Source organism: Wyeomyia smithii, chromosome 1 (assembly GCF_029784165.1).
Source record: "Wyeomyia smithii strain HCP4-BCI-WySm-NY-G18 chromosome 1, ASM2978416v1, whole genome shotgun sequence".
NCBI lineage: Eukaryota > Metazoa > Arthropoda > Insecta > Diptera > Culicidae > Wyeomyia > Wyeomyia smithii.
Genome location: NC_073694.1, coordinates 167,318,531 through 167,331,615, shown reverse-complemented (window position 1 = coordinate 167,331,615; position 13,085 = coordinate 167,318,531). Strand labels below are relative to the sequence as shown.

Below are 13,085 nucleotides of genomic sequence, written 5' to 3'. Positions count from 1 at the left end.
CGTTCAACTTTGTTTTCGTTATCTGGTTATTTGTGATTATGGCAATGGAACCGACCGTATTGACGTAATTGGTTAGTCGTAGATTGGTTAGTCGAATGAAGTGTCATTATACTAATTCAATTCATCCAACTGTCATTGTGGTTATTCATATTTTAAAAATATAATAATTTTTACTGAGCTGTTGATAGAATCGCTTTACACCTTCAAACTACTCTATGTACTTCTAAATTCTATCAGTTTCACTTTTTATAATACATACGCAAATACGTATTTCGGTTTTCACATGTAACCTTTTTAGTGCTTGAATGGACACACCAGGCTTTGCTTTAATTTCAAATCATACTTACAAAATAATAGAAAATTGTAGTTTATTACCACGTGTACTCTATACGAAATGGTAAGTATTATTTGAAAGTTTTTTCAAAGAATTTCAACTTCACTATAAAAATTACCATCATTTACTAATTTTAGTTTGAATGAATGAATGATAAGAGAGCGTATAACAAAAAATACACCCTGCGTAATGTACTTCACTTTTTTCCTGTAGCAAAAAGGCAATCCACGAGGCAGTTGCGATCAGCTGATTTTTGACAGCCACTGGTATGTTCGAACGGTCACAACTACTTTGATAAAATCCGTGTCGAAAGAGCGTCAAAAACAATCGTTGACCAATCGATTACTGTGATAACGCGAGTGGCAGTCCTTCGTACAACAATAAAATATCGTTTTTGCTTTTTACCGGCATTAGAAGATTTCGTGTTCGGTGTTGTTTTGGCTTTGAAACTTTTTTACGAGTAAATTGGTTAAATTGCTTTTTGAAAAATGATTCAAAAGCGTTCGTAACATACCAAATATGGTACGCGGTGCACTTATATTTTAAAAGTGTGATTGTCGTGATTGATCAACCGCCATCTAGATACAGCACTTTGAAAAATTTTTTTCGAATAATTCTTCATTGAGTCAGCATTTTATGATCAAACTTGAATGTAATATGTTTCTGTGAAGCACACCCTGTATACTCTGAAGCGCATAATAAGATCAGCTCCTGAGTGCGGCCCATAACCGTTTGTTTCTTCTGTCATGTCATCGCGGGCAGTGGTGCGTTGTCAACAAACCATCTGCGGATCTGCGCGTCAACTGAGAGCAGCACAGTTTCGCCAGTTTCTCCTGCTAAATCGTGTCAGCAAATTCAATTCCATCCGTCCAGTAGTGTGAAGTGTGTAAACTGTATTTTCAACTAGATTAATTGCTCTCTGCACTGCACTGCTGCAGTTGGTTATTATTTTAATTTCTGTGAGTTTAGCAGCAGTAGAAAAATAGTCCGTCTTTGCGGATGATGATGGTGATAGTGGTGGTGATGTTGGCTGATTGTTGCTTCAGATGATGGTGCAAAGTGAGTAACCACCAGTGTCGATTTGCGTGCGGATCGCGGTGCGACGCTGAGGAATTTCATTCATCAACCAGTGACGTAAGCGAGAAGAAGGTGCTTGATGACCAAACAGTACGCGAATGTCACAATCTAGGAGGAGAAATATTCTAGCCTGAACAACCGCCGAAAGAAGACGAAGCAGCGTGCGTAAACAAAAGTGATGAGGTGGACAAGACAGTAGTGGGGACCATCAACTTGAGTGCCTTGTTAGCGTGAATAGTGGAATAAACGGAAAGACATGTTTCCACTCTTGCTGCTAGTTTTGGTGGGGTTTGTTCTGGTTCGTATATTGTATTTGGTAGTTGTTATACGAAATAATTCGGAGCGAGATGGGGGTGGCATTTGTGCCAAGCGAAAAGGCCCTACCAGGACGATGATTGTGATGGGATCGGGTGGACACACAGCGGAAATGCTGCAGATCGTAGAACAGCTGGACTTTACGAAGTATGCCCCTCGACAGTACGTGATTGCCGCTGCGGATAAAACCAGTGTCGTAAAGGTAATTGATGTGGAAGTTCGCCGACAACCGGATATAGCTAAACAGGATTACGAAATCGTTACGATAACCCGCAGCCGTCATGTCCAGCAGAGTTATTTCAGTTCAGTGTTTACCACGATGACGGCGATTGCAAATAGTATTCCGGTGGTACTGCGCTCTCGCCCTGATCTGATTCTTACGAACGGCCCCGGGACTTGCGTTCCAATTTGCTTGGTGGCCTTTTTGGCCAAGGTGTTCTTTGTTAATCGTAACTGTAAGATTGTATTCATCGAAAGTTTTTGCCGCGTTAAGAGCCTCTCGCTCAGTGGTCGAATTCTGCTCTGGATTACCGATCTGTTTGTTGTGCAGTGGCCCGAGCTGGCTAGCGAAGGCTTCACCAGGAAGGTGCAATTCTTTGGACGCCTGTCAAAGTAGGATGCCGTGCAATGCGTTGTCAGCAAGTGCATAAATCAATCCATTCAATACGTCGAACCCAAAAAGTGCGTTTGTGTGCCTGTGAGGTGATCAGCTCTACAGAACTGAGCAAGTGCGTGTGAAGGAATGAAAACAGAGTGAATCTTTATACCGAATATCTAATTAGAACTAGTAAAGTTAGATTTAACGCAGTGCTGGTATATCATTGTTTTTTGTATTGTATGTTTTAAAACTAATTTATAGAATGAATTTAATAACACACCAAACTTGCATGTGTTTTATTACCAATCATAAAAAAAAGATGACAAAATATTAAACAGATCAAGCTCAAAACGTTTCTTTTCTGCTGCTAACATTTCCACCGCGTTTTTTATTTGATGCGTTGAAACCAGTCTCACTGTGGTAGGGAGAAGCGCAATTACCGCATCGACCCTCTTGGCTATCCGCACCATGACGACTCTTTCCCCCATTCATTTCTCCCGGCAAGCAACCAAATCTGTTGGAAGTTTGGTGCGTACTTGCGCTGCCTTTAGCGCACGTTATCCGATGACGACGCCGCCGCCGCCGTCGTCACCGCCGTTGCCACCGCTGAACGGTCACTAAATGGCTGTTACAACATCGTGCTCCAAAAGGCCCTCTCTATGAGCGGGCAGCGGCAAACCACACAAAGTAACTCTACAGCTTGGTAACCCTGGGGCAGGATGTGTGAAGCAAATGCGTAAACGCTTGCCTCTACCGTGATCGCAGCGTAGTTCCCTGGCTCTATGCAGCAGCTGCGTAAACTAAAGCGATGAATACTCGCGAGAGAAATTGGTTAAATTGGCGGTTGTAATTTGCTACCGGTGCTGCTGGTGGTCATTTGAACCGAGATCTGGTTTGAGTAATTGACGATTGGATTTATCGTTCGTTCTGCTGGATGGATTGACACATCGGTCGTACAAGGTTTGGTGGCCAGTTGTCGGCCTTAGATGTGGCTACTTATAGCTGCAGTCGAGTTTACTCTTCTGCTGTGCGGACATAATGCTTTTGGGCGTCTCTCTCATGATATACAATTCTGCATATGGTAATGCCTGTGCTCATCGAAGACATTCAATTGGTTTTTTTACATTTCCCGGGGTACTCGTTTTGGAAAAACTGGATCACAAAATCCCTATTACCGGAAATTAATTTTTTTAATCCTTGTTACAATTTATCCTACTAAAGTCTTAATAAACATATTAGAGTGTCAAATTTATGAAACATTCGTTCTGAAAGAGCTTCTGCACGAGTTTATGAGGAAAAAGTTGTGGAGACGATGTGCGATGATGCAAATATTCTATTTCTAATGTATTTATTGTTAGTTATTGAAAAAATGCTGCAATTTAATATAAAAAATACATAAAGTTAGCTAAACATTTATGGCTGTCCGATCACGGAGGAAAGATACAAACATTTGTTAAAATTTTCTGAAACTAAAAAAACTAGAACGGCTTGTTTGATTGGTATTATGTTTTCGGTGAAGTTGTAAACAGTTATTTAGAAAATGTGTGGCCCTCAAACTTAAACTGGGGAAACATAAAAGAGTATAGCTTTTAAACCATTCCTGTGAATTTTGGTGCCCCTAGCCACCAACATTTTTTCAGAAGCCCAAATGAGTTTACTCGTAAAAATAACGTTGAAGCGACGAACCCGGCGAGCAATTGCTATGCGACATTTGGACGTAGATTGACACATTTCCACACTGGCTAGAAGCTCCAAATTTTATGAGAAATTTCTAAGCCAACTAATTTGAGCTTTAGAGTAGCATGTTTTCTCTCTTGCCGACCAGTGTTATACACCGTAAGGCAAAAAAAATTTAAGAAAAAAAAAACACGAAAATATCACAAAAGAAATTTCTCAAAAATAATTCTCCATAATTCAAGTTAAAATCCCACAACAGTTTGGTTTCCAGGAATCGCGAGACCTAGAAAAAAAAACCAATAATTATAGATTTTGGATCAGCATAGAATATTTTCTACGAATCGCAGCAAACTCTTACAAACCTACTCTCAAGAAAATATAGTTCAGAATTATACAGCAATGCGTTAAATGCTTTGTTGCTTGAATAATACACTAAGGTCGCTTTTTACGCGGATTCCGGAATTTACGCGGTTTTTTACGCGGATTCCGGAACTTACGCGGTTTTTTCACGCGGATTCCGGAACTTACGCGGTTTTTTACGCGGATTCTGGAATTTACGCGGTATTTTTTTTGCTCGGATTTCGGTTTCTCTCACTCGGATTGCAGAATTAACACAGGTTTTTTTTTACGCGGATTCCGGAATTTAGGCGGTTTTTTTACGCGGATTCCAAAATTTACGCGGCACGTATCCCCCGCGTAAAAAGCGACTTTAGTGTACGTGTAATAGAGTCATTAATATGATACGAGCTAACAAATCTGAAGGTTATTCCACTGGAGCTCTTTTAGACATAGAAAAAGTATTCGACAGTGTTTGGCATAAAGGTTTGATTGCGAAATTGCTGACTTTTAATTTTCCCATTTTTCTAATCAAAATTTTGAAATGTTATCTATCTGATCGAACTCTGCAGGCTGTCTATCAGAATTCATAATCTGATAGATTGCCCGTCAGAGCAAGTGTGCCTCAAGGTTCAGTCTTGGGTCCAGTCCTGTACAACATATTTACTACAGATCTTCCTGATTTGCCTCCAGGATGCACAAAGTCATTGTTCTGCGATGACACAAGCATTTCTGTAAAAGGAAAAAGTCTTCGTGTCATATGCAGTCGATTGCAGAAAAGTTTAGATATTTTTTCTTTCTACTTGCAAAAATGCTTCAAAAACTCAAATGATTATTTTTTCCCATAAGACTAGGGCTTCTTCCCTCAAGCCAAACAATAATCACGTTGTCAAGATGAATGGGTTTTTTTTTAAGTTGGTCTGACAAGGTTAAGTACTTGGGACTAATTTACGATGAAAAACTTATTTTCAAAGAGCACATTGAGAGTATACAAGCAAAGTGCATCGAATATACGAGATGGTTATATCCCCTCATTAACAGGAATTCTAAACTTTGTTCAAAGAATAAACTTTTGATTTACAAACAAATATTTAGACCAGCAATGCTTTATGCTATACCGGTCTGGTCTAGTTGGTGTATAACAAGGAAGAAAACGCTTCAAAAGATTCAGAATAAAATTCTGAAAATGATTTTGAAACGTTCTCCTTGGTTTGGTACATTCGATTTACATAGACTTACAAAACTGGCGTTGAAACATTAGAAGCTATGTCAAATAAAAATATTACCAATTTTCGACAAAAATCGCTGTAATCCTCAATTGCTACGATAAGCTCTCTTTATAGTTGGCTATTAAGTTAGCAATTAAGTTAGTTGTAAGTTTTCTTCCCTTTTTTGACAAACAGGTTTAATTCCCTACGAATGATAAGTGCTAATTGCGAAGCAAACAAATCCTAATAATTGAAATTACAAATTTCGAACAGTGTTTAGAAGTTTCCATTTGTGATTGGCCACACAAACTCATTATTTACTAATATTTATCATAAATTCTTAAGCTACTAACAAACCCTTCTTCAAAAAAAAGTGTGATTATTTCAAGAAATCAACAGAAAATCTTATTTTGTGAACGATTTAAACACTTAAGTACACCACCTTAGTTCGTAACTAATATCAAAGATGACTAGAACAAAATACCTGACTCTTGCAGTATTCATCGGACATGATTGTTGCTGCGCGTGAGCAAAAGTCGAAATAATTTATACACTGTTAATATGATGTATACCTAACGTCAAAATCAACTGACGACAAGGCCAAGACATGACTGCTGAAAGGTGAAACATTTTTTTCAGTATCCATGTGGACGACTTAATGGTGCTGCCATTCGAAAAATGTTAATAAAGTATACGAATGTTTAGTTCTCAAACATGAAACTTTCCGGAAGAATCAAGAATTATCGGCGCATCATTTGAAATTAAGCGTACCATCAGAACTTTCTGATAACCGCTATGAGCACGCTCTCCAGGCAAGTTTTCCACTCTTGCCGAGGTTAATAAAGCAAAAATCGGGTGCCCCAGTGAACCTGACCATATGCACAATGGTTCTGAAACCTGGTTTGCGACATGTCAAACTTTAAGTTGCGGTAGAATGGGACCTGAAAATAAATATAACCTCTCAAAATAAACCCACACTTTGACAGTCAACTTCACACTTTTTTTCACACTTTGAAGTGCAAAAAATATGACAATATCATTTAGTGCAAAAAAAACAATACCGTTAATCTGCATGTTATCTCAAGCGTCGAGTTGACCAAACTGCTACACCTGTTTCATACACAATCTTGAACAACTCAACGATCGATGACGAATTATGCACGATAAATCGGTTTTACTCATTGTGACAATTTAATAAGAATTTAAGTCATCAGATGGCAGCACTAACCGTCGGGAATCAGTCGAGTTCAAAATAAATGAAAAATATAGAAGTTAGGTATCTTGTTCTAGTTATCTTTGCTAATATGCAATGAAAAAACGTGATTACATCGGGGAAACATGCGGCGTTATACTGTGGTTCGACATGCTTGACCACAACTGGTGGCACTAGCCGAAGACAACAACTTTTTGGGTAATAATAATCGCGCGATAAGTTGAAGTCAAAATACGAGGGACTGCATGCACACTTGCGCCGTATAGCAGGGTAATTCAGTACCAAATTGCCTACCATGCAGAAGCCTATGAACATGTTTGCTAAACACCGCAGGACGAAATCGTGAGATTAGTTAAGTTTAAAATACGACAAATTGTGTGCCAACTAGCGCCACATAACGTTAAAATTATACACTGAATTCATACGTCGGCCTAATAACGCGGCACTGTCCGAGTAGATATCATTTAAAGAATATGGAAAGCGAGACATCGGAACATCTGCTGTGCAGTTGTGGTGCATTATTTAAACGCAGATCAAGGTTTCTTTGCAGTGGCTATTTCCAGCCCTAAAATATTTGGTCTTTGAATCCTGGGAAGGTGATTGGCTTCATAAACCATATTTCACCTGACTGGGAGCGTGTCGGTGCAGGTACCTAATCACTCAACAATAGTGGTCAGTATAGCAATTGACTGGGATACATTACGAAAGTTCACATCAATGGACAACGTAATTTTAATTCCCTAACAAAAAAAGGGAAATCTCTGTTTCTTTCACGATATAAGCATTTCTGTTGACGGAAAACGCTTCAGTGTCATGTGCGAAAATAACTATTTTGTTCACGTTATTATAGCTTCTGCAGATGTTTCAGTCGATTTAGTAAATCTCTGTACATTCGAAACTACTCCTCCCGATATGATACAGCCGCAAGTAAAAAATTGAAGCGGTCCTGATGGTATACCACCTACAGTTTTTATTCGCTGTGCTTCAGCTTTAGCTTTAACCCCTGTGTCGTATTTTCAATAGATCTTTTGAGCAGGCTAAATTTCCGGCCATATAGAAGCAGTCGTATATGTTTCCTGTTTCAAAAGTAGAGACCGTAAGAATGTGAGGAACTATCGTGGTATTACGAGTATTTCTGCTGCATCCAAGTTATTTAATTTCTTGCGTTCTTGAACGGACAAAGTGCTACGATTCCCCTGATCAACATGGTTTTATGCCTGGTTGATCCGTTTGTGTGCATTTCTAAAATGGAGCAAAAGGTGTGTTTTTAAATGTCAAGTTATGACCTTACACCGAAAAAGCAATCCAATAGTTTTCAGTTGCCAAATCGATGTGCATGCCCTTAAGAGAGTGGACCAAGTTGATAACTTTATGGTCCCACTTGATGCTAAGCTCACTTTCAATCAGCATCGCTTGGCAGTTATCTCGAAAGCTTCTCGTCAACTTGGGTTTATCACAAAAATTGCTCGAGAAATCCTCACTGCTTAAACACGCTTTATTGTTGGTTAGGCCTCTGATGGAAAACGCCTCTTTAATTTAGTGCCCTCATTAGCTAGTGTGGAGTCTGCGCATCGAACGTGTCCAGAAACGATTTCTCCGATTCGCACTGAGGGATTTACCTTGGCGAGATCCTGTTAATCTTCCACCGTATCCTGATCGCTGTCGTCTATTCTACCTCGAGACACTGGAACGACGAAGAAAAAATTAATAAATTGATTTCATCGCCAAGAAATGACTCCCCTAGAACGCTGTCTTTGTATTGAACTTTCGGGCTTCTCAACGAATTTTTCGCTCTACTGGACTGTCGCAACGAAACTTTCATCGTACTACATTTGGGTGCAACAAACCTATGACTGCCTGTATCCGTATCATTTCTGTTGTCGAAAATTTGTTCGAATTTGGTAAACCACCATTTATGTTTAAACGAAAACTTAATAATACCTCGCTTTTATAATTCTGATCACGCAACATTAAATCAGCCTTTCGTCAGTTGAATTAAATTATATAAATAGATAAAAATATGATGTACGCTTTACTTTTGAATTTTCTCTGATCAAACATAAGACCTATTTATAATAAGCATTTTATTTTCATGGGGCACATATCGACATCTTTTATTTGATTCGCTTTATAAGTGTGCGTCGCAAGGGGCTTTCGCTCGTGAATGTAGAACGACCGTTGGCTCTCGCACACCGAACGAATGGTAGAGTAACATTTTCGCGTCGATGAGATGCACGTTGTCTTACGTTTTACGATGTTGTTTTATTTTATTTCTGCCAACTGCTGCAAAATATTCTTAGAAAATTAATTATATAAAGGTCATTCCATACGAAGTGTACATACACATCACAGATTTTGTTCAAAGTTGGGAAAACTATTCATCTCTGTGGGACCCCCGCCCCCACTTTGTTGCAAGGTATATATTACTTTGGGAATGATAAGTGTTTCCTACGTAAAATTTTCCTAGAAATGTGATGAAATTATCAAAACCGCTGTGATTACGGCTTAGCAGTCTTTAAATAAATTTAGAACGACACGGTTTTAATTCGTCCCGACGTTTCAACGCTTGGTTTGCGTCTTTTTTCAAGGGAAACTGGTAAAAAAGAATTGTATTTAAAAATAGACAAACATATTTTAAACATTTAGAAACTCACAATAATTTTGGTCGAACTATGTCAAGTTGTTTGTTCACTAAACTAGTTGTCATTTACACATATAGTTGGTCATAATCAGTAACATCACTAAACATAACGAAAAACAAAGTTACAATTATAAACAGTTGTCGGTATTGGCAGTCACAAACAATTTCAAACCTTATCACATATAGTACACTAAGTGGCGGGTAAATGTCGGATTTCAGTGTCGGATAAGTATGGCAGTTATTCTGCTTCTATTGAGCTTGAGCTATCTGGCATATTGTTTGATTCTGTGTGGTTTAGTTTGTGTAATATGCCGGCATAGGCTGTGTTGAGGTTGTCTATGTCAACTCGTCTGTTTACTGTGTTGGGTGTGCAATAGATATGACACATCTCCAAAAATGGCAGATGGTGTGAGTTCGGGGCTCTATCTAGTATGTGAGTCTTGTCGAAATTGAAACTGTGTTTGGTGTTGATACAATGTTCGATTAATGCTGTCTTTTCTCTTAGCTCTCTTAGGTCGTTGTTTTGTGTGTTTGTGTCGGTGTTCGCTTCCAAAATTTTGGCCAGCTTGTTTACATGCGATGTGTGTCCGGATAATCTGGTTTTCAATTTGTTCGTGGTCATTCCGATGTAGCAGTTGCTGCAGTCATTGCATGGTATTTTATAAATAATGTTTGAGTTGTCGAATTTGTTTATAGGGTCCTTTACGTAACTATGGAATTTGCTAACGGTGGAATTGATTCTGGTGGCGATGGTCAAATTGGGGAATTGTCTTCGGAAAGATTTGATGAGTCGATCAGTGAGCTTGGGGATGTAAAGCAATGATCGATACATGGCTTCGTTAGGCTGTTGATCCGGTGCAGTTGTTGTTGGTTCGTTGTTAGTGTTAAGGTGAGCTGTGGTGATGCTGTTGGTGGCTGGTGGCTGCTGGTCGACAGATGATGATGGTTCAGTTGGGTGGCTGTTGTTGGTTGGTGGCTCCAAGACGATAGGTGGTGATGGTTCAGTTTGGCGCGATGTTGGAACGGGTAACGCTGAGTCTGATGTATGAACGAACTGTGTTGGGTGGGCCTTACGGTGTTTTCCGTGGTACTCGTTAATGAGTCTGGATACTAGAGTTGCCGGGTAGCAGTTTGATTTCAGTTGTTGGTGAATGATACTGCTAGTGTTGGTGGTGTTGTGGGTGGTTAGTGACTTCACTCGATGAATGAAGTTATTGGCGACGTTAATTTTGTGCTTGTACTGATGAAATGAGTAGAAGTTAAGCATTCTCCCCGACGCAATGGGCTTGCAGTACCAATCGGTCGTGATAGATTGGTTTTCATTTCGAGTAACCATCATATCAAGAAAAGGAAGTTTCCGATCCTGTTCGATTTCGATGGTGAATTGAAGGCGTTGTTCCTGGCGGTTAAAAACCTCTAACACTGTTTCAATACAATTTTTTGGTATTGCAAGGAACAGGTCGTCAACATATTTACGTAAGAAAGGGACGTCAAAAGGTAACTCTGCAAGCGCTCTTGTTATGATGTCTTCTAGTACTATGTCTGCCAAAACGGGGGACAAGGGGCTCCCCATAGCTGTACCATAGATTTGAAAATAAAATTTGCTGTCGTACCTGAAATAGCTGGCTTCCATGCAAAATTGGACAATTTCCAAGAAGAGGCTAAGTGTTATGTTGGTTTTTACTTTTTTCCATCGTTCGGTGATAGAAGTGATGACCTGCTGTCTGGGAACGTTGGTGAATAGTGAGACTACGTCCAGGGAAACCATTATGTAGTTCTCTGGGAGAATGATTGTTTTTAACTCTTCGCATAATTCAAAGGAACTGAAAGTGTTGTAGCGGCTGGTGAGCGAAGTGCTTAGGATGTTGGCGATGTATTTGCATAACTTGTAGGTGGGGGCTGAGTAGTTGGGTACCACTGGACGAAGAGGAAGGTTGTTCTTGTGCGCTTTCGGCTGTCCGTATATTCTGGGGCAGGTAGAGTTGTAAGTTTTAAGACTTTTAGCTGTTTTCTGGTCTATGAGTTTCAGGTTGAGGAGTTGAGTAGCAAAATTGTTGTTCTTTTGTTGCAATCCACTAGTGGGGTCTCTTGGCACTTTGCGGTATGTTTGTTCATCTTCAACAAGAGTGCGCATTTTGTCTTGGTAGTCTTTGGTGTACATTATTACGGTACGATTTCCTTTGTCGGATGACAATATCAAAATCTCGGGATGCGCTTTTAGGAAATTGCCAGTGACTTTTTGAGCCGTTGAGCACCATCTACCAAGTGGTTCTAAGGCGTCAACTTGAGATCCGAAGCCATGAATGAAGTTTAGTATGATGTTGGTGGCTTGACATCGGGTGGTGTCCTGTATCCGTTTATCTTGGTGTGATTGGATAATGTTTTCCACGTCGCACATAACGTGAAATAGTGGTATATGTGACAGTTTAGTGACAGGAAAGGCAAATTTTGGACCGAGACTTAATAGAGTTATAGTTTCGGCGGGTATCTGTAGGCTGGTTGCATTCGTAATCGCTTTTTCATTCACTTGCATGTCTGTCGGCGGAGCGTGCATGGAAGCGTATATGTTTCTCAATTTGCTGGATGTTACCTTGTTTCTAAGGCATAGAGTGTTTTGGAAAGCGATGGTTTGAGTGTCAAAATATTGTGAGGCTGCTTCTTCTCCTATCATCGTGGTGAGGGTTTCCCGGGAGTGCTGGATGGAACGTTTCAGGGAGGTGATTTGGTGGTACGTCTGTCTGATTTCAACATTCAGAACTGCTTTTTTGAACTTAATGATGATGGTGTTTATTTTGTTCAAATATGGTCCATTGTGCACTAGCATTTCATGTACACATTTGAAATTTCTGGTGATATGGTTTGGGAAAATGCCATCCCTCTTGCACTTTTTCAAAAACATCTTACGGCAAAGCATGTTAGCAAGTTTAGTATTGTCTAGGGCATAAGACTTCATTACAATAACTACTTCGGAACCATGGAGTGAGCTGAAACTATAACTCTATTAAGTCTCGGTCCAAAATTTGCCTTTCCTGTCACTAAACTGTCACATATACCACTATTTCACGTTATGTGCGACGTGGAAAACATTATCCAATCACACCAAGATAAACGGATACAGGACACCACCCGATGTCAAGCCACCAACATCATACTAAACTTCATTCATGGCTTCGGATCTCAAGTTGACGCCTTAGAACCACTTGGTAGATGGTGCTCAACGGCTCAAAAAGTCACTGGCAATTTCCTAAAAGCGCATCCCGAGATTTTGATATTGTCATCCGACAAAGGAAATCGTACCGTAATAATGTACACCAAAGACTACCAAGACAAAATGCGCACTCTTGTTGAAGATGAACAAACATACCGCAAAGTGCCAAGAGACCCCACTAGTGGATTGCAACAAAAGAACAACAATTTTGCTACTCAACTCCTCAACCTGAAACTCATAGACCAGAAAACAGCTAAAAGTCTTAAAACTTACAACTCTACCTGCCCCAGAATATACGGACAGCCGAAAGCGCACAAGAACAACCTTCCTCTTCGTCCAGTGGTACCCAACTACTCAGCCCCCACCTACAAGTTATGCAAATACATCGCCAACATCCTAAGCACTTCGCTCACCAGCCGCTACAACACTTTCAGTTCCTTTGAATTATGCGAAGAGTTAAAAACAATCATTCTCCCAG

The 13,085-nt window shown here is 39.8% G+C and overlaps 2 protein-coding genes across 2 annotated transcripts; one reads left to right on the top strand and one right to left on the bottom strand.

The window, feature by feature from the left end:
• Positions 1-1,094: 1,094 nt before the first annotated feature.
• Positions 1,095-2,608, top strand: LOC129716548 (UDP-N-acetylglucosamine transferase subunit ALG14 homolog). The gene has a single exon (XM_055666378.1). It carries the CDS (start codon positions 1,668-1,670, stop codon positions 2,340-2,342), a length of 675 nt encoding a protein of 224 aa, XP_055522353.1. The 5' UTR covers positions 1,095-1,667; the 3' UTR covers positions 2,343-2,608.
• A 7,029-nt stretch (positions 2,609-9,637) lies between these two features.
• LOC129717343 (uncharacterized) lies at positions 9,638-12,070 on the bottom strand. Its single transcript, XM_055667216.1, has one exon. It carries the CDS (start codon positions 12,068-12,070, stop codon positions 9,638-9,640), a length of 2,433 nt encoding a protein of 810 aa, XP_055523191.1.
• Positions 12,071-13,085: the final 1,015 nt, after the last annotated feature.